General features: G+C 58.1%; 2 protein-coding genes across 2 annotated transcripts; one reads left to right on the forward strand and one right to left on the reverse strand.

The window, feature by feature from the left end:
• Positions 1–149: 149 nt before the first annotated feature.
• ORMDL3 (ORMDL sphingolipid biosynthesis regulator 3) lies at positions 150–9750 on the reverse strand. Its single transcript, XM_038163039.1, has 4 exons — positions 9613–9750; positions 5531–5731; positions 4137–4288; positions 150–4012 (listed from the first exon to the last, which is right to left on the reverse strand). The coding sequence occupies exons 2-4, from the start codon at positions 5702–5704 to the stop codon at positions 3877–3879; spliced, it is 462 nt and encodes a 153-aa protein (XP_038018967.1). The 5' UTR covers positions 5705–5731; positions 9613–9750; the 3' UTR covers positions 150–3876.
• A 3290-nt stretch (positions 9751–13040) lies between these two features.
• LRRC3C (leucine rich repeat containing 3C) lies at positions 13041–17436 on the forward strand. The gene is made up of 2 exons (XM_038163325.1): positions 13041–13103; positions 14836–17436. Exon 2 carries the CDS (start codon positions 14889–14891, stop codon positions 15687–15689), a length of 801 nt encoding a protein of 266 aa, XP_038019253.1. The 5' UTR covers positions 13041–13103; positions 14836–14888; the 3' UTR covers positions 15690–17436.
• Positions 17437–20976: the final 3540 nt, after the last annotated feature.

The raw sequence follows: 20976 nt of genomic DNA on the forward strand, positions 1-20976 counted from the left end.
CAACCCGAGCCATTCCATGTCTCCTGGGTACATTGCCATGCTTGTTTGACAGCAGAAGGCATCCATGTGAAGATTCCAGGACTCAACTGCAAGTTTTTACCTGAATACTTCACTTTTATTAGTCTCTCTTAGAATACTGTACAAAGGAGTAATAAAAATATTCACACTTTATTTTAGAAAGTTCTCTACATGAGACTCCTGTATCCACAGCAAAAAGAAGGCTATGGGAAAAAAAAAACCCTAAAACTTTGTACAGAACATTCCTTTAAAAACCCTCCCAACTAATTCAGCTGATTTAACTGATCCAAGGAGGGTATGGACACACCAACACTCACATGCTTAAAAGATATTCTAGGCAATGATAAAGCAACATAAGTCACAAGAAGGAATATTAATGTGTTAACCCACTGCTGTCCCCTCCTTGAGGGCCAGTACCGAGCTTCTAAAAACAACCCAAAGTTGAACAGTGATTCCAACACAAAAGAGAATAAGTAGCCCTCCATTTATTTTAATTGTATAGGCTTTTTCCTGCAAAGGTTTGGACTGTTTGCCAGCCTGGTAGCTCTGTGAAAGGACTCCCAGGTCAGGATCCCTGATCAGGAGCATCAGGCTGGGAGGACTTGCTGGTTTTCAGTGTCCTGGAGCAGGGGCTGCCGTGCCCCATGGAAACGTGCGTGGTGCTGACAGTGGCTGAGGGGGGTTTGCCAAGTGCAGGATGGGACAGGCTCCTGACAGTTCTTGGGAAGGCTTTCAGCCTTTCAAAAGTTTTTCTCTTTAATTGCAGGCCAAATCAGAAAAGCTTAAAATAACTTACCAGGAGCTGTTTTCCCATCACAGGAGATTTGATCTCTCCAGGTAGGAACTCGTCCTGATCATGATACAGGACCAGTGTGAGAGGAAATGCCAATCTGTCACTGTGGCGTGATCAGAATCCCATTTAAAACCAGTAACAATCAGTTATCTCCTCCCTGCAGCACCACATCTGTTCATGCTTCGTTTCTCCTCCCACAGTGTGGATTCACCCCTGATCTGTCCCCTGCCAGGACATGCCTGACCACCCTTCAGCCTGCTCATGCTGTCCTTTCACTTCAGACTGCCCCAGGTACACCCAAAAAGGGTGGTTGAATTACAGTTGACTTCTTACTTTTTATTTTTGATTGATCCTGACACGTACCCTTAAGTTGGGATCTTAAAGAAGCTGCTACCAGGTGTGTAATTGTTCAAATACTTATTAATCATTTACAGATACTTAACTCACCACAATAGCACGAAATCTTTCTTCAACTTGCTTCTTTCCATATCACTTATGTTTCCATTTAAGTTTCCCTTGACTGGATTATCTGAGTCCAAATTAATGTCAGTTATTCCACGGAAAAATGCCACACCTGTGTTGTGAATAGTGGCATGTCATGACTCTGCCACTGGCTGCTTTGATCATTTGTGCGAAGGAGAGAAATGAAAAAATATTTACTTCTGTTGCTAGGCAGAGTCTTAATTACAAGTTTGGGGCTTTACGCTTTAGAACCTGCTTGTTTGAGAAGTTTATAACCCCATTCTGAGTCCCAGCTGATCTTTAATTTAAGGAAACAGGGTCAGATAGTGTCAGTGACCACACAAGTGTTCAAACCCACAGCTGTGTTATTGCTGTATCTCATTTTAAAAAAAAGCTGATCCTTTCAATTGATAATTATTCTAAATTTACAAATCTGTGATGTGCATATGCTTAGAAATACCCAGCATATGTCTGTCTGTGAGGAGTCATGTTTGAAAGCATCTAGAGGCTGTTTCTGTTGCAAAAAAAAAGATGGTTTTTCCCATGTTTTCTATGGCAATAATTAGTTTTCTTTCATTTCCCCTGGAGATGGAAGTGGTGTCTGGGCAGACACTCAGGTCTGTTCAGCACCATCAGCATCTCAAGTTCAGCCCCAGGCACCCTGCCAGGACCTGCCCCTCCTGCAGGAACACTGCTCATGCCTGTGTCATTTCCCAGCTGATTGATGAAGTATCTCTATTTTTATCACAATTATCATTGTCTAGTAGCTTAAAGAGCCGATTAGGGTAGAGAGTACCTCAGCTAAAGCAGCAGCTCTTCTATCCTAGGTTTGAAGGTTTAAACTGCCCATCAAGGAAATTGCACATCTGTCAATACCCTGGGCTCTCCAGCCAGATTCTCTTCTCCTTCTACCTGCTTGAAAACTTCCTTTTCACTTGGATTTCCACTTTCCAAACACATTAGGGGATGATTCTCCCTGCATTCCAGCAGCCCTTTGAGGTACACTCCATATTTTCCCTTCCCTGTAGCAGTTCCAAGGGAAATCTGAGAGAGAACTGAAGCAACTTGCCTAAAATGATGCATTGAGCAGTAACAGATCTAAAAATTCCCCCTTCCATGTCTTATGCTCAGACCATCCAAAACCTCAACACTCTCCACCATGGCCTCTAAAGCTGGATTTGCTACGGCAAGGACAAAAAAAAAAGCAGATTTAAAAGATTTATACCATTGTCAAAAAAGGTGAGACAGTATAAGCACTAAGACAACAAAAAGATAGGTTTTCATGAGGTTACAGGGGAAGAGTGAGGGAAAACCCATTCCATCTGGGACACAACCCAAAGGGAAATCGGGTCATTCTGATTTTCAGTAGAACAGTAAAAGCTGTCTCAGCCAGGAAACCTAAGCCTGCTTTATTTAGGTGGTAATTTTAGAGGAAAAAGGCTTGATTTTGTTCCTCTCTGACAGGATCTACTATCAGTGACAAACTGACTCCTTTGCTGGCCAATTCATCTGCTGCTGGTGCTGCTGCTCACACAGCCCTTGGCCATGGAGCTGAGGGACAGATTTCCAGGTAAGGCAGAAATCCAACCCCTGAGTCCATGAGGAACTGGCAAATCCCAGTCACGTGCACTAAAGCAAGCAAGGAGCTAAAGTGAGGAGAAAAATTCCAAGTCAAGGATGGCTGCCTGCTTGAATAGAGCAATCAGCCCTCCTCCTGTACCTGCCCACTGTCAGCCTCTCCCCCACCTGTCCATGTTCCAAGGAGCTCCATGGCATTTGGTGTCAGTCATTAAATCACCTGCCCTCAGCCCTTGATCCAAATGCCCACTGAGCCCCTGGGCACTTAAAAACAGCAGTTTGGGGTGGGGAGAGGAGTTACCTGGGCAGATTTGGGTATAAACTGAAAGTAACAAGCATGATTTTGGATCTATCCACCTTTTCCCTGGACCACACGGATGGTGATGTAGGAAATCAAAAGCTTTTTCAAACTGCAGGTCACTTCTTCCTGTGCTGTTTTTAGCAAAAGAACTTCCCTTCTCAGTGGTGTCAACGATTGCAAAATAAAAATCTGTCGTTCATTTCCCCCTCCCGCTTCCCACCTAAAACTGGAAATCAGACCCCAAAACAATCCAGTCCTGGGAAAGTCTGGCTGTATCCCTTTGGATTTCCCTCACGTTCTGCTCAAAGCACCCAGCTTCAGGAAGGGAAATGTATTTTAAAGTGCATTTACCACAGCAATAGTACCAGCACTAAAAGCTTTTCCCCTCATCCCTATCCTCGTCATTCCGTGTCTGGAATAGATGAGACTCTTCCCAGAATTCATCCTTGTTGTACCTCAAAGTCTCAGTGGTTTTGCATCTATTGATGACCCTGGGAGAAGAGAAATCCGGCGTCGCGCGTCCTGCTCCGCACTAAACTCTACTCTGGAGCTGGTTTGGATTTATTGGGCACGAGGATCCAGCATGCGGAATGTGTCTGTTGGGATCTGCCTTTGAACAGCCGCTGCCAAACCACATCCCGGCCTGCCTGGGGGAGGAAAGGGGGCTGGAGAGGAGAATCCCCCCTCGGCCCCGCTCCTCCGCCATCCGCTCCGGCCACGCCGCTCAGTACTTGTTGATGCCGAAGATCCTCACTCCGTGGAACTGAGGCAGTTTGGGGATCAGCACGCTCATGAGGGAGATGGTGTTGATGATGAAGTGTATCCGGTCGTACTTGGTGTAGAAGCTGGTTAGAAAATACCTGCAGAGGGAGGGTGGGAACAGAGAGGCAAACTGAGCTGTGCCGTTCCGTGTGTTTGTCTCCCAGGACAGAACACTGATGGGTACTGGGACACGGGGCGGCTCAGCCACCCCAGAATACTCACAGGACGATGGGCATGATGGTGAGGAACTTGCGGGACGCGGTGAACTGCACTCCATAATCCATCTGCTCCCAGTGCGTCAGCAGCCGGGCCTTGCCCTGGTCCGGGGTCTCGAAGGGGGTTCCCTTCACGGTGTGCAGGAAGATGTACATGCTCTGCAGGACACACAGCGTGAGGCACACGGGGCCCTGAACCCAAAAACCCCAGATGCAGAGCGGCGGATCTGGGCTGCTGCACCCCCGCGCCGTTCCGCTAGAGGGATGCGGCGCTGCTGGAAACCCGCAGCGGCCGGGGAAGCAGGGAAAGGAGAGCTGGGAAAGGCCGGGCCAGCTCGGCTGCTCCACGTCAGACCGCTCGCTCGGCTCCTGGGTGTGAGCCAAGGAGGCGGTGGCAAGATTACAGCCCTGGGATCTCTGCGATCGGGAGATTAGCGCCTGCCTGCTGCCTGAAGGCTCCCCGAAAATGCCTGGGAGAAGGTCTGTCGCTCCCTGATTACCAGGGGAACGCAAGTCACAGACAAACATTCCGGCTACACCGCAGCTCCCAAGTACAGCCACTCCTGGCCTTTAAATTCCTTTTTGTCCCCAGAAACTAAAGCTGCCAGGGAAGATGGGTGAGAAGTCAGCAGCTCGTGAGCTGAGTGCTGAGCAGCTCCAGTCTGGGGCTTTGTGGTTGTTTTTATCTCCTGAGCAACTCCAGTTTGAGGGTTTGTGGAGGTTTTTATCTCCTGAGCAACTCCAGTTTGAGGGTTTGTGGAGGTTTTTATCTCCTGAGCAGCTCCAGTTTGGGCGTTTGTGGAGGTTTTTATCCCCCACTAGTAATAACTTATCATGAGGGTCCTCAATCCCTGTAATTTTTATCTCTGGAATATTCCCAGGCTGAGATATTATTTAAAATAAAAGATACACAGTCAGTTACTCCATCCCTGAAGTTTTTTGTCCCCTGTGCCCAAGGGGCTCTATGTGGGGACTTGATCTTCAGCGAGAAGAATCAGTTCCTGGACTAATCTTTTACTTTGGGCAGAACAAAATCTGGGAGTTAATCTTGTTTTTTCTTAACTCTCACGAGGCCAATTCAGGTTTTACCAACCCCACTGATGGGGTCTGTCACAGATTCCTTTGGGAAGGGGAAACAATGAAGGACTTGCCCTACAGGGAATGAATCCACATCCCCTCTGAGCAGCCTCAGCAGGTATTGCTGCCTCACCTGTACCTGGGCTGGATTTAAATCCATGACCCAGAGGCAGCAGTACAGGCTGAGGGTCGGAGGTTGAGCAACTCACCCTGCATCTTTGGAAACACAAAGGAATTGTTTCCACAGGAATCTCGGCAGATTGCTCAGACGAACAGCTGTGCCAAGGTTCCCCACGTGTGCCCCGGGCCACGCCGCTCCCTTACCAGGTTGTGGATGATGTTGGTGAGGGTCCAGACCACGGGGACGCTGAAGAAGGGGATGCTGAGGAGCACGACGTGCAGCAGCCCGATGCCCAGCACGTAGGACAGCCAGATGCCGCGGCTGTTCATCACCCGCGTGTTGGGGTTCACCTCGCTGTGCGCCGTCCCCACGTTCATCCTGCCTCTCCTGGCTGGCAGGAGCCCCTGGAACAGAAACACTGAGGTCAGAGCCCGGATCCAAACCGCTCGGTGGGGCTGAGCACAGGCTGGTTGTCAAGCAAACCCAAAATCTGCTGTTTGCTATAAAAATCCCCAGTCAGTTCCCTCCTCTGCCCCTCGTTATTGCCATTCTTAGAGCTGACGTCGCTAACTCCGGGAGTGGTTGAGATTTGGGAATTATGTGTGGGAAGATTGTCTGTGACAGAAGCTTCTTGTGATTTGAGATGTTTTCCTGGAGCCGAGGTGTCGAGGTTCAATCCCACGGTTGCCTGACAAAACTCAAACCGATACTTTTAAGCCCTTTGAAATCCTCATCACAGTGTTAATCGTGGAAACACACAGAACAGGAAGCTTCCTGCGTGTTTATGGAGTCAGCATGCCTTAAACTTGGGAGGGGAACAGAGCACTTGCACAGGAAAGGCTCTGTATCAACAGATCTCCTAATTAATTTAACTAAATTAGCACGGTTCTGCACGGCTCGGGAGGTTTGCTGGTCTCCTACTCTGGCTCATGTGTTTTGCCTTCAGATTTAAGACTTACAGAGGGGAAACAAAGAGGAACAAAAAAATGGCCCTCCAGGGAAGGAATGAGATTCTTCTTGAGGAACATAAAATGGGAGAGATAACAGCACAAAGTGCCTTGGGAGGATGTTTCAGGAGGAAGAGCTGTGGAGGAGTTAGCCCTTCCCCTACCTGGAAAGAACAACTGCCATGTAGGAGGAGCACAAAAATGGTTTTCTGGACAATGCCAGGAGGGAGAGGAAGCAGGATAGTATCACCCTCTGAGAGCAAGTCCTTGGAGTGGTGTCTGAGACAGTGAAGGTATCGAGTGGCTTTCTGGACTGACACAGTGCCAGTGGCAGCAGGAGAGCCCTGGCTCTCTGGTATCCAGGGATGACAGAAAACAGCACAAACTAAACCCACTGGAAAGCTGAATGTCTTCACACCAACATCAGGGAAATCCTTATGTAAAATCATCTTTGTGTCCCACGGAAGAGCAGCTTGATGAGATGATCCAGCTCATCCTCCTTGGCTACAGCACCCCACAGTGAAGGCTGTTTCCTGATGTCTGGCCTCGTGGCTTTGCTGTGGCTTCCCACAGCTGGGAGCTGTGTTGCTGTTCCCTCCAGCTCTCCGGAGGCGAGCCCGAGCCAGATCCAACATCACACTCTCCTCACTGCCAGCTGTTCCCAGCTCCCTCATGGAGTGCTGGGCCTGCCTTGTCTCAGGAGCTGGCACCATCCCCATTCCTGCCCAGGGCTGGGACTCACAGCCAGCCTCCACTCCAGCTCTTGGAATGCTCCAAGTAACTCCCAACCCTCTTCCATGCACACAGGCAGCTGTTGCTGCAGATCCTCACCTCACTCTATCAGGGGGCTCATACCTGGAGAAGGATTTTGTTTCCAGGAAAGAGGCTGCAGGTCTGTGGGGTGCTCACTCCCTTGCTGCCCACTTCCCAGGTCACCAGTTTATGGATATTCCAGAGAAAAGCCCAAAGTTTGATTTGGAAACAGGACTGAGAGCCAGAGTTCAGCATTTCACCCCTGGCAGAGGGAGCAGCTCTGTCCTAAACCTGTTGCAATTCCCAAGGGCTCTTGGAAGGTTGGGGCAAAGTATAAATTAGTCAAAAAGAGTTAGATTGTTACAACAACACAAAGAAAAACACCCTATGGAATGTGCAAACAGGAGTGCTGAGTGCCAGACACGGGAAAGAGTTCTCCTGGATGTTGGGTGAATGGTGGGTGAACACTGTCCAGTCCTGGGAGGAGCTGGAGAAAATGAGCAGAGGTGTAGGAAAAACATGACCTGCAAGGACAGCTGGAAGGAAACGGGTTTGTTTAGTCTGGAGGACGCTGGAGACAGGCGTGAGGAACGGTCGGATGCTCCACAGAGAGCTGTGTCTGTGGGATTCCAGCTGTGCAGCAGGAGGAACCACATGGCTGGGTCTGGGAGCAGCACAGGGGTGCAGGAGGAGGGATTGGGAAGGGACTGCCCACAGAAAGGGATCCGTGCTGTCACTGGAGGCCTTAAAATCTAGTTTCATCAGCAGTTAAAAACCTTCCCTCCAGGAGTCTTTCCTGATGCCGTTATCCAAGGAAGCTCCCTGCAGCCAGAGGTGCACACAGCTGGTGCTGTGGAATTTCCAACCATAACTTCCAAAAACTAAGGAGCAGCTTGGACTTGGTCTCCTCTGCAAACAAGGGCAGTTGCAGACCCACAACTGGGTGGGAAAGGGCCCCACTTGGAAGCTGTATGTGAAGCAATTCTCCTTCCCGTGCCTCAGTTTCCCTTCCTTGTGAAATTAAGGATTAGAGGGGTGGGATGCTGGAACATACGAGAGGTTAATTCATTCTTGCAGGACATACAGACACACCAAGCACTCAGTGCTGCAATGAGGGCGATTCCACGTCTCCAACTCTGTCCTTCCCCACCTTAAATATTTCACAGCTCTGCCCTGGGCTCTGCAGCCCTTGGCCCAGCTCTCCCAAATTTTGGATTGCACAAGCTTGGCAGAGGGCACACGAGCTCCCAGAGCTCTGTCCCTACCTCCATCCCACATCCCATGTTTGCTTTCTAATGCCACACCAGGATTTGTTCACCTGCAGGACAAGATGACACAGCTCACCATGGGAAGGACTCCAGCCCCCCTTCCCAGAGCAGCTGCTGCCAGGCTCTGCTTTCCCACTTTTTTATTGGAACAGAAAAGCCTGAATGTTGCACCAGGCTGAGGGTGAAGGTCAGGGCTGTGCTGACATTGTACAGTGGCCATCCAAGGAGGGGAAAAGTCGGAGCTGTGGCCAGTGGCAAAGGGCACAACGTGGCAGTGGAGCTGAGCCCTCCTCTGCCTCATCCTGCCTGTCCTGCTCCCTGTCCAGGGGCAGCTCCTTCCTCACCTTTGTCCCCAGAGGAGTGTGACCACCATCTGTTCCTGTTCCCTTGCTTGATGATCTTAAAGGCCTTTTCCATCCTACATAAACGATCCTATGATCTGGCAGTGCTGTCACCCTTCCCCAGGGATTTCAGGATCATGCTCCGATCCTGGCACCTTGCTGCAGGATCTTCACTGGGGAGGGAAGGAGGGCTCGGGTGCTTATCTTGATCTTGAATGTTCCCAGACTGCAGGTGACGATGATCCCACGGATCACAGATCCCAATCTCTAGCAGCAACAGCTGCCACCTCCCAATCAAATCCCTTAAACCCTTCTGTGCCTCTGGCAACGGATGACCCAGAGCACGGAGGGCATGGGGGACGCTGCTGAACTGGGCTGCGCTGGGTGAGAGGTGAGACTGGGAACACAGCGCTCCCTGTCCCTCCAGCCCGGGGCCGTGTTGGACATGCCAGAGCCCCAGCGCTGCCCGGTTCCTCCTCGGGGGTCCCGGGGCTGCCGGAGCCCCGGCGGGGACACGGGGAACACGGGGACGAGGACACGCGTGAGCCGGCCCGGCCGAGGGCGGGGATCCTGCCCCCTCGGCCTTTTCTGGATTTAACGGGAGATCGTGGACTCCAAGAGAAGGCCGAGGTTGGGCTCCTCCGGGCTCACGCGGGGTCCCAGACCCCACTTTCCTCCCTGTTTTCCCGGGACGGGACGGTGCCCCGGGAGGCCGGGGCAGGACCCGCTCCCGGCCGGGCTCTGCACAGCGCGACCCCACCGTGGGGACCCGCACTGCCTGCCCGGGACCCCCCGCTCCCACCCCGCCGCTTCCCAGCTCCATCCCAGCACCCGCTTCTCTCTTTTGGCGTGTTTTCCTTTCGGGCCGGGCCCATGCGAGGCACCTTCCCCCGGCCCCGCCGCGGGGCTCGGCCGCCGCCGCCCCGGGGAGGGCAGAGCCCCCCGGTCCCGCCCCGCGGCCCCGGCCCGCACTCACCGCTCCCGCCCGGCCCGGCCCGGCTCGGCTCGGCTCGGCTCGGCTCGGCGGGGCCGGCGCTCGCTCCGCCGCGCTCCCGGTGCTCTCCCGGTGCGCTCCCGGCGGCCCCTCGGCCCGCCCCGCCGCGGCACGCCGGGAGCTGTAGTCCGGCAGCGGCGGGAGAGGCGGAGCCGCCACGGGAACCGGCGGGAGCGGCTCCGGGGAGGGCATCGGGGGACGCAGCGAGCCCCGCTCCGCTCACAGGAGACCCCAGACCCGGCTGGGTGCCTCCAACCTGCCCGGGGAGGGTGGGCTGCCCCCCCCGCCGCCTCTCCCAGGGGAAATCCGAGGGTGGGGCAACGCTGGGGCAGCTTCCAGCAGGAGCTGTGCCCTGGAAGTGTGCGAGGCCAGGTTGGATAGGGCTTGGAGCGATCTGGGGTACTGGAATGTGTCCCTGCCCATGGCATGGGGTGGGACTGGGTGGTTTTTAAAGTCTCTCCCCACCCAAACCGCTCCGATTCCGTCGTAGCATGAAAATCCCAGCAGCAGCATTGTGCAGACAGCCCGGGCAGGCCGGCAGCGCTGCAGGACACCCAGCCAAGGTCGGGGCTGGGAGCGAGCGCAGGATTCCAGCGCTGGAGCGCGGGGGAGACCATCTGGCTCCGCTTTTGTTTGCACAACCATCAAAGCTCATCGCGTGGGGCTGGCACGGCCCACGGGTGCCGCAGCCATCTGTGCAGGGCTCCGTGTGTGCCCGCTGCCGGCTCTTCCAGCAGCGGAGGGGCAGCGCCGGAGCCGCTTTGGGCTGCAAACCCCCGGCCCGGAGCCGAGCAGAGCCCCTGGCAGTGTGCGGGCCCGAGCGAGGTGCTCCCGCTGCCCGCGCCTCTGCCAGTGCCACTCACTGCCCCCGAGCTGGCACGGACACTTCGCTCGGCACAGCCCACGCTGGGTTTTGGTGCTGGCCCAGGTGGAGTCGCAGCGATGTCGAGGCTCCCTGAGTGCCCCTGTGCCTCCACGCTGAGCTGTGCCCCTGTTTGCATCCATCCTGCCCCGGCTCCAGCCGCACATCCTGACAGGGCACAGCGACAGCACGGAGACCCCGCGGGCTGCCAGGGCCGCCTGGGTGTCACATGCTGGCACCGTGCTGCTGGCAGGGCACGGGGTCACTTGTCGGATCCAGAGCTCAGCAATGTCTGCCTCCGGAGGGCTTTGTGCACGGAGGGAGGCAGATGCGGGGTAAAGCGGATGAAAGGCCGCTGATTGCCACCCGGCAGAACCGCGTTGTCCCCGCCCGGCTCCTCTGCGGTGCCCTCTTGGCAGGGCGCGGTGCGGGGATGCCGGTGCGGAGGCGGGGGATCCCACGGGATCCGGTCCTGCTTTGCAGGAGATCCACGCACACACAGCAGGCTCTATTTTTATCCTGCTCCTGCCTGACTGAGCAGCTCTCTGCGCGGTGACATCTAATTTAGCAGCTTCCCCGCACCCCGCTGGCTCCGCACGTGAGGGGGAAGCACAATGCAGCAGCTATTTTTAAACTCCCATAAATATTCATCGCTCTCCGTGATGCTGCAGCCGCCGCTGCCGGTGGAGCGCGGGGGGGACCCGACCCGCTCCCTGCGCTCCCCACGCCGCGTTCACCCGCCCAGGGAACACCGGCACCGGGGGCGGGGGATTCCCTGGGGGGATCAGGCCCCATCCGCTCACCGGCAGCTGCACCCGCGTTCCCCCCGTGCTCAGGGGGCTGTTCCCGTGTGGATCCCTAGGCCTCGTTCGCTCCCAGCCCCTGCCGGTGCCGGGCCGTGCTCAGCTCCCGCTCTGCCTGCTGCCGGTCCCGCTGCCCGCTCGATGCCGGTTATATTTAGTTCCGTGGCGGCAGCGAGAAGCCGGTGCCAGCTATTTTTAGCCATCCTGCGGTGGGAAGGATCCGCGTGGGTCGTGCTGCACTGCAGGTTTTGTGCTGGTGGGTGCCGTGTCCTCTAGGTGGGACCCCCGTGGGGTGCAGCCCTGGGGCTGCTCCCGCTGCCGGGGTCACCCACGGCCTCTCCGGGTCCCAGCTCGGTCCCTCCACGCACCTGCTCGGTCCCTGCCACGAGCCCTGGCCCCTCGGCCTCGTCCCGCCGCGTGGGGCTGTGTCACCGGAGCCGCCACATCCCAACACGCCCGTCCCTGCTCCCGCTGCGTGCAGAGCTCCCGGCGGCGCTGGGAATGGCGATGGGCAGCACGGGCTGCTCCGCTCCCCGGCAGAACGAGCGGGGAGATGCCCGAGAAGTGCTCAGTAACACCAACTCCGGCTGCCTGCCGGTGCCTGCCGGTGTCCCGGGACACCCCTGCCCGGTGAGCCCAGCACCGGGTCGGTGTCGGGCTTGGCTACGGGCATGGAAACATCAAAAAGACCTCCAAGATCATCGACTCCAGCCAGCAACTTCACTGTCACCTTCACCACTAAACCATGTCCCCGAGTACACATCCACACGTTTTTGAACACCTCCAGGGTGCCAGACCCAGCAATGGGCTGGCCCCAGGGGAGCCCGGGGCTCGGGGGAGTGCGGGGGTCTCTGGGGAGGATCTGTCCGCGGCCGTGTCTGGCTGCCGTCAGGTTCCCTTTCCCTAATTGAAGCGAGATCCAGGCCAGGCGTCTCCAAAACGTTTTATCCCCTGCAGCAGCGGGAGAACGTCAGTGCCCGCGGCCGGGCTCTCCCGCCGTGGAGATCCGGGCCCGGGGCAGCGGAGCCGCGTCCCTCCCGGCGGCCCCGGGGCCCGGTAACGGAGGCCGCTCTCCATGGTCCTGAGCCAGACTCGCCGGTGCCCCGGGGCGGCGGGACCCCGAGCCGCACGGCCCCCGCCCGGAAAGCTGGGGGCTGGGCTGGGGACCCACTCCGGTTCCCCCGGATCCCGCCCCGCCCGGTGCCACCGTCGCGGGTCGGGTTTCTCCGAGTAAGCGATGCCGGTGCGGGGCGGGGGGGGGGGGGGGGCACCGTGACCCCGCCGGAGTGGGAGTAGGGGGGTCCTACTCCCCTCGAAGAGCTGGGGAGAGGGTGAGGGGATTCCTGGGGGGTTGCTGGGGCAGCACCGGGGGGCACTGAGGGCCCCGGAGGTCGGGCGGAGCCGGGCGGGCTGCCACCGGGGTTCGGCGGGGACGCGGGGGGGCGGAGGCCATGGAGTGTCCCGGGACGCCCCGGCCGCAGCTGCCCCCGGCTCGGGGGTCTCGGCAGCTCCTCACTGGGTCTCTCCGGTGTCTTCCCGCGCTTCCCGGTGTGAGGACCCGGGGCAGCGCTTCTCCCGTGGGGCGAGGAGCTGGGAAGGCTTCGGGCGCGGGGCCGAGGGTGCTCGGCGCTGCACGGCCCCCCCGGCGGGGCGGGTCGGGGGCGGGGAGCCCCGGGGAGGCCCGGGCGGAGGATCCCGCCCACCGGCCCCGCCGCCGCCGCCGGCTCCGGGGCCGCCGCGCTGCGCGGGGCGCGGCCGCTCCGGCCCGGGGCGCGGGGCCGCTCCGCCGCCGGGGGCTGCGCAGGCAGGTGAGTCCGCAACGGGACCTCCGGTAGGGCGGGAGGCGGGGAGGGGAGGGCCGGCAGCGCCGCGCAGAGCGGAGCTTCCCCCGGGGAAGCACCGGGGCTTCCCTCGCCTGCGACGCCCCCGGCGCCAAGCGGGGCCGGGGGGATCCCCGGGCATCCCCGGGCTCACGGAGAATCCTGGCGTCCGTATTGCCCCCGGCTCCTCAACGGCGTCTCCTGGCGCTGGCGGCGAGCCCCGGGGTCGGGCTGGGGATCCCCGCGCCCTGCTGCGGGCTGGGAGACCCGCGGCGGGGCAAGGGCTGCCTGTGGTCGCTGCCGTTTCTGGTCCGCATCCCACCCGCAGGGGTGTCCCGGCTCCGTGGACGAAGCAGCCCTCTCCCGGGACACCGGGTCCCGGCTCATTCCGGTGGTTTCCCGGGCAGCGGGAAGAGGGTACCAAGGGGCTGTGTTTGTCCCAGGTTATCTCTGGAAGTCTTGAGGGGCTGGTGCAGTGTGGGCTCCGGGGTGCCGGTGCCCTTGGTGTGCCCTGAGCTCTGGTTCCCTCTCAGGACCCTCCTGGATCGCGGGGCTCCGGCAGTGCAGGATGAGCTCTGCACAGGTGTGACCTTGGGGCGTGCCGGCTGTGTGACAGTACCCGGCACTCGGGTGCTCGCCTGCCTGTGCTTGGGGACCACCCTTGGGTGGCCGCCTCTGCACCACACCGGGGACCCCCGATCAGCACCCCGAAGCGGGTTTGCCGGTGTTGGGGTGCTCCGGGGAGCAGAGGGACCAGAGGCAGCTTTGCTGGTGGCATAGCTCGGGGCTCCTGCAGCAGCACTGAGCTCTGCCCGGCCGGCTGTCACAGGTGCCTGTTAGCGCCGGTGGCTTCGATTTCGGGACGGTGGGAGAGCACCTGGATCCTGTCCCCAGAGCTGCTGTGCCACGGCCGGCACAGGGACAGGCTGGGACCCCTGGACGTGGTGGCAGCCGGGGCTGGGAGAGCCGGGCAGCGCTCGGAGCGCTCAGACACGGCCCTTATCTGCCGCCACCACCCTGGGAACTCGTTGCACGCTCAGCTCCAGTGAATTTCCTTTTTCTGTTTTTGTTTCTTTCCTGCTGACGCTTTTCCCCTCCGGAATCAAGGGCTGGATGGGGCCCATGGTTACGGGGTGGTGCGAGCAGCCCGACCCCACGGTGGGTGGCAGCGGGCAGAGCACAGCGGCACCCAGCACCCACCTGTGCCGGTCCCCTCGGAAGGAGAAAACCCGCCGCGGGTCCGCGTGTGCCCCGGGCGCTCCCGGAGAGTGCAGCCGGGAGCAGGAACCTGCTGAGCCGCTGCCTGCACATGTTTTCCGTGGCATTCCCTGGGGGCCGCCTGCAGCGGCCGCTCGCCCGAAGCCGGGGCTCGCGGAGGTGCCGCCGCAGGATGCATCCATCGGCCTCCTGCGAGCAGCGATCGCGGCGCCGTGACCTTGGCAGGGCGGGAGCTCACCCCGCCTCCGGCTCAGCCCGAGCGCCTCCGGTTGTTACGACCCAGCTGCCGGCGCAGGAGACGTGCCCGGCCCCTGGGGCCTGATCCTGCCACGCAGGAGCCTAGAGCGACGTGATGGCCGGGCATGGGGGAAAGCATGAGCCGTGACGGCTGTCCCAGTCCTCATCCTTGTCCGTGCTTCATGGCTAGGGTCAGATGTGGTGCTCATAGTGACAGTTCTGTGTCCCCTGGCCTGACACTGTCCCCTTGTTGTCCCTGTCTCAGATGTGCCAAGTCCAGCTGAAGCAGTGTGGGCGTGAGGAAGGCAGTGCAGCACCATGACTGCAGCACAGGGGGTTCTCCTCCGCCCCATCACCATGGGACTGCTCCTGCAGAGCCTCTTCCTCCTCCTCCTCCTCCTCCTCCTGGGGTCCTGCCTCCAGCCAGCCACTGCCTTCCCCAAGGGCTGTTACCCCTCAGAAGAGGAGGGGCTGAAGACCTTCCGCTGCAGCAACGCTCAGCTGACCGAGGTCCCCAGGGACATCCCCAATGACACCAACAAGCTCTACCTGGACTTCAACCAAATCCCCTTCCTGCCTCGCGATGCCTTCCGGGACCTGCCACTCCTGCTGGAGCTGGATCTGTCCCACAATGCCATCGCCAGAATTGAAACTGGGGCGTTCCAGGGCCTGGCAGAGCACCTGCACTCCCTGGACTTGTCTTCCAACAGGCTGGTGTCGGTCAGCAAAGATGCCTTTAGCAACCTGAAAGCCAAGGTGAACCTGTCCAACAACCCGTGGCTGTGTGACTGTCGGCTGCAGGAGCTGATCCGTGCCGTGGAGCTGGCGGCCGACTCCTCGGGGGGCATCGTGTGCGACTCCTCCACGCAGGAGGAGCACGTGGGCAAAGCTTTCCTGCAGGTCATTGCCGACACAGACTTCTGCAACGTGTACAAGAAGACCACGGACATCGCCATGCTGGTCACCATGTTCGGCTGGTTCGCCATGGTGATTTCCTACCTGGTTTATTACGTGAGGCAGAACCAGGAGGACGCCCGGCGGCACCTGGAGTATCTCAAGTCACTGCCCAGCAAACAGCGGCGATCGGAGGAGTCGTCCACCATCAGCACTGTGGTGTGAGCACAGCATCCTGCAGGACATGGGGACGTGTGGAGCTGGGCACCGGCCACTCCAGGGGTTGTCACCAGCCACTGGCATCGCACAGAGATACTCATGGATTTGTTCAGTTCTCCTCCTGGCAGCAGCAGCCACGGCTGATGAGTTCCTGGCTCAGGTGGCTGAGGTCAGGGATGGATATCAGACGTGAGCACGGAGGATCCGCAGCGTCCTCCCACGTTACGGAGGACTGGAGCAACCCGGAGCATCCCCCTGGCATGCGGCCATTGCTCCGACTGACTTGGACATTTGGAATTCATCTAAAACTTTTTATATTTCCTTTGCAGAAATCCCTTGGGGCATTAATGGAATCGGTGTTTTCATCTCTCCCCGGCTCCCCCTTGGCTGCCCAAGGGATGGTACGGCAGCCCAGGGCAGCCTGGGCCTGGATCCCTGCTGGGAGGGCAGTGGGGAGGAGCAGTTCGGGTGCAAGGCCAGTGCCCTGCCAGGTCACTGGCCCTGGAGGGCCACGGGCTACGACCGCAGCCAGCGAGACCAAGAGGTGGGGCAGGGGGTGGGGACACACCGGCTGGTGCCGCCCCAAATTCCGTTTCGTCTCCCTGCCCGTTTCCCGGCACCCAGGCCCGGCGGGGCGGGGGGTATGGGGGTCCCTCCCCACTCGGGCGTGGGCAAACCCATCGGAGTGTGGGCAACGAGAACCGAACGGGGAATGAACTCCCGGGGTAGAGCCCTTCGGGGCTGCCGAGGGCTGTGGGTGCTGATGGAGGGCCAGCTAGGGGTCCTGGCAGTGGGTCCAGCCCTGCCGGGATTTTGGGGGAGCGGGTTTCCCCTCGGTGCTTTTGGGGACCACGTGCGAGGGTGTTGGCAGCACCCTTGGCCATGTGCTCAGGTCACTGCCGGAGGGGAGCTCCCACCTCACAAGCTGCTGACTGGTCACTGTGATGGGAAGCAGGATGGAGGGAGCTGCCACGGCTCCTCTGTCCTCTCCCCACCCCTGCACTGCTGTCAGGAGCCTGAATCTCCCCTAAAATATCCCAAAGTCCCTTCTTGACACTTCCAGTACTGGGCTGCATTTTCCTGGTGGCAGTGGTGGAGGTGATGCTTGGCGCAGGGCTGGCACAGGCAGGGGTCAGTGCCCACTTTTGGGCATGCAGGGTCCAAGTGGCAACTCAGAGCAAAGCCAGAGCAGCCCCAGACTCTTCCACCCGCCTGTCTGGCCTCTGGGACATCTGGTTTTGCTGTTTTTGGCCTTTTTAAAAACCAACCAATGTTAAATTGCCTTAACTCACCAAGAGCACCAACCAAAGCTGCTGGAACCTCCTCTGTACCGGGCCAGAGCTGCCTTGCTGCCAGGCCCAGCCTCAGCCCCTGGCGTGGGCAGCTCCAGCCGCTGCCTGTGCCCTCGTGGCCCGGTGCTGGTGGGAGCCGTGGGACTGAGCCGGCCAGGAGCAGGGCCCACCCTTCCACAAGTGCCTGATTCCAGCACAGAGCAGGAGCTCTGCAACGCACAAACACCTCAGCCCCAGCTCCCATCCTGGCGTCCCCGCAGCCCCTCGGCAGCTCCTTCCCTATCTACAACCAGCTAAGGAGAAAAGGGGCTGGGGGAACCCGACTGACCCCCCCCGGCCACCGCTTGTGCCCGCAGCATGGGGGATGCCGGGACCACCCGAGCCGTCTGTGTCTGGGTTAAGGGACGTTTTAGTTCTTCCTTTATACAACAATAAAGTTGGCTTTTACTTTGGAGCCGGTGGCCGGCGTGTGCTGCTGTGTGTGTCTGTGGGTCACCGGGCCCTGGTGACGTTGTGGCTGCAGAGGAAGGACGGAGGTGCCCGCGACACCGATGTCTTTGTGGGCAGGCGCTTGCAGAAACAGGACACCCGTCCCTCCGGTAACCCTGCCCCTGTTCAATAATGAACACCCGCGGCTCGGCTCCGGTCGCTGGCACGGTGCCGGTCCCCACGACACCCAGGACACCGTGGATGGTTCCCCAGGGCTCTGCTCCCGTCCCCACCCCAGCAGCTCCGGGCATGGGCTGGTACACGGCCGGGAGGGACAAGCCCTTCCAACACCCCGGTCCCACCGGTCCTAACAAGAGGCCTCTCCGGTCACAGTCCCGTCCCGATTTGCCGGCGCCTCTCCCGGTGCTGGAGTCTTGAGCCGTGGAAGGTGAAAGCCGGGCCCTAACGCAGAGTGACAGCTCTCGCTCGTGGGACATTAACCTTGTTTGTCACCCGGCTGTCTCCAGACGCAGACCCCGGGCTCTGGAGCAGATGGCTGCCGTCCCCCGCTCCGGTCACTCCCTGGGGATCCTCCTCCCGCGGCTCCCGGAGCAGCTGGGGAGGGCTGGGGGACACGGAGGACACGTGGCCCCAGCTGCCACCCTGTCCGTGGGGCCGTGGCTCCCTGGAGTCCTGCCGGTGTCCCCTCTCACGGGGCTGGATGATGCCGAGTCCCCCGGGGTCTGGATCCTGTCCGGGGAGTTACTGGGATGGAAAGCATCAGGCTCATTCCAGCCCACACTGATGAGCACGGCGGAAAGGAAGTGGATCGCAGGGGTTTGTCTGGACGTGGAACAGCCACTGGCCTGTGTGGGTGTACAGGGGGATAAAAATACACAAGAAGTCTAACAAAAATCTGCAGTAGGATTTGGGAAGGTAACTCGGTGTGGGACGGAATTGTGCTGGATTTAGGCTGTCAGTTCTGTCAGATATTTAATCAGGTGTGACAGGGAATGGGGAGGAACAGAAAAATGACTTTATGGGGATGTTTCCTGGGGATGCTGTGGCCAACCTGGGGTCCTGGGAGCAGAGGGACACAGCCTGCCAGATGCCTTAAATCCCAAGGAGGGATTTTTCTCATCCCACTCTTTCCAGTTGTGAGGTGCTGTGGGGCCAGATCCCGCTGAGAGTGGGAGCTGGCACTCGGCACGGTGGGTACGAGGGGCTCGACATTAAAGGCAGCACTTCTCCTTCAGCAAGGAATTAGAATCATCCCTTTTAATACCCCTCTCTGGGTAATTCGTTTCCTGATGTAGATTTATCCACAGGGATCAGCAGCAGGAGAATTAACAGCGTGACCTCCTTCTGTGCCTTCCAGCACGCCGGTAAATCTCCGTTATTAACTCCCAAGGAGCTCTGCCCGCCCGGTCATTAACCGGCCTGCTCTCCTCTCCAGGATGGAGGAAAACGTGTCACTGGGGCAAGATCTCTGACCTGAATCCTCCTGGCAGGGATGACTCTTTGCCTGCCTGGCCCTGGAATCCCTTGGGATCACGGGATGGATGTTCCTAGGAAAGCCCCAGGATGTGCCAGGGGACACCCTGCCTGTGGGGCCGTGCTCCCAGCAGCAAGGCTGGTGGCAGGGGGGGGCTTGGGGAGAAAGTTTTGGGAGGAAGTTTTGGGAGAAGCCTTGCTTTCCCCTGCCCACAAGTGAAGCGTGTTCCCAGACTGCATCCTGAACTTTGAACTGATTAGATTTCCAAGAGGGAAGGAAGGATGTCTAATTGTTTAATTTCCACTATTAGAAAAATATTTATCAATAATTAGGAGTGATGGCAGCAATTACACCGGGATTAAAGCCAGGCTACACTTCATCACCCGCCTTTCACTCAGGGACCTTATTTATTTCTTTCACCCCCCAAAAAATCCATGTACAGCTGCGTTGCTGCCAATAATGAATCATCCTCGTTCACTGCCTGCACAGGACTCATTAATGTAATGATGCCAGTGGTTCTAGGAAGGCTGCTGGGCACATCGTGTGGTCACTGGGCTTGGGCAGGAGAAAATTTAATTTCAGTGGGTAGGAAAATGAAGCAGAGCTAAAAATCACAATAGCACTTCCTGTGCCTGTGGTTGGGAGCTCAGCAGTTCAGCTGGCCACGCACTCCCCTCCAGACTCCCTGGTGATTTTCCCTCTCATCACTCGTCCAAGGCAGTCATGGCTGAGTCCAGGGATCATTTTCCAACAGCTGTTCTTTTAGGATGAAGTTGTACCAATTAATGGTACAACATCTTTTAGGATGAAGTTAATAAATTAATAAAATTGTGTGACCCTCCAAGTTTTCACTCTCAGAGGGAAATGTTGTATTTCAATGTGTTTCCTGCCTTAGAAGAACCAGGACCATCAGCATCCATGGTGTGGGGCTCAGCTTCATCCTCCTGTGGAAGTACCGGGACTTCTATCTGTGGCACTTTCAGTGTCACCTGGACACTCTTGGAACCCTTGACCCTCTGCTCTTGGTCGAGCTTTGTTTTCAAGCATCTTTCCACCAAAATGGCTCCTGGTTGTGTCCTTGGAGGAATTCCTGGGGAATGATTAGCCAGGGCTGCCCCACACCCGTGCCAAGTGTGACACGTACCTGGGATGTGCCAGTCCCAGGGCACCTGCTCTGCCTGCTGCCCACAGCCCCTCTCCTCATCACGGGTGAGCAGGGGTCAGCAGCTGTGTCCTGGGCAGGTCTGTGGCTCCTTCAACTCCTCTTGGCTTAAATTTAGAGGAACATCTTGATTGTGGGTTAATGAAGCTGCTACAGGAGTTACGAGACAACTTTCCCACCGGAGCCAAAGTGTCACTGTCACCCGATGGATGAGTCCCATCGCTGCCTGCAGCTCTGCAGTGAATGTTTGAACACGTGTTCCTTAAGTGTTTCTCAAGTGGGTTGTTCCAGGCAGCTCTGATGGGAAAACAATGGGCTGCAGCTTCCAGCTGGCAGATTATTCCTGTTATTTTTGCCATTTGTGGATGTTTCAAAGCTCTCGTGTGCTGTCAGTACGTGCAGAGATCCAGGAGGTCTGTGTTGAAAAGAGGACAGGAAGTTTAAAGTTCTACATTTATTTTTTGTGAGGACTCCTCAGTGTTCTCAAGGTGTTGTGGTGGTCCTTGGCACAGAGTGAGGTTGGGCTGTGGGACCAGGGCAGGTTTAAGTGGGGGTTCAAAGGGCTGAGCCTCACAGGGGTGGTGGAGTTTCCCCATCTCACCAACAGCATCAGGCACAGCCCAGCTTTCCATGGTTCCTCCTGTAAAGCCAGAGCCGAGCAGAAGAGGAGGATTTGAGGAGGGTTTGAAGCAGTGAGGGAAGATCTTGCAGAGCTGCTGCAGCTGTGGGAGGTAGAGAGGGATGGGAACAGCTGAGGTGAGAGCTGATCACAGGGATTTGTATATCCCAGGGAGGAGAGAGGTGTGAGGGATGGTGTCAGCCACGAAAGGCTCAGCTGCTGCCCCAGGCACCCAGCTCCAGCCGGATGCAGAGGACTTTCACACAGGAAAGGTCAGAGAGAAGCCACTTCCTGTC

The sequence above is a fragment of the Motacilla alba genome, chromosome 27 (genome assembly GCF_015832195.1).
Source record: "Motacilla alba alba isolate MOTALB_02 chromosome 27, Motacilla_alba_V1.0_pri, whole genome shotgun sequence".
Taxonomy (NCBI): domain Eukaryota; kingdom Metazoa; phylum Chordata; class Aves; order Passeriformes; family Motacillidae; genus Motacilla; species Motacilla alba.

What these genes read in the sequence shown, in the direction of transcription:
- LRRC3C (XM_038163325.1), top strand. Translation starts at nt 14,889, where the DNA reads ATGACTGCAGCACAGGGGGTTCTCCTCCGCCCCATCACCATGGGACTG.
- ORMDL3 (XM_038163039.1), bottom strand. Translation starts at nt 5,704, where the DNA reads ATGAACGTGGGGACGGCGCACAGCGAGGTGAACCCCAACACGCGGGTG. An exon ending in CCAACATCATCCACAACCTG is followed by an intron (nt 4,289 to 5,530) that starts GTAAGGGAGCGG and finishes TGTGTCCTGCAG; the next exon opens with AGCATGTACATCTTCCTGCA. An exon ending in ACCATCATGCCCATCGTCCT is followed by an intron (nt 4,013 to 4,136) that starts GTGAGTATTCTG and finishes CTCCCTCTGCAG; the next exon opens with GTATTTTCTAACCAGCTTCT.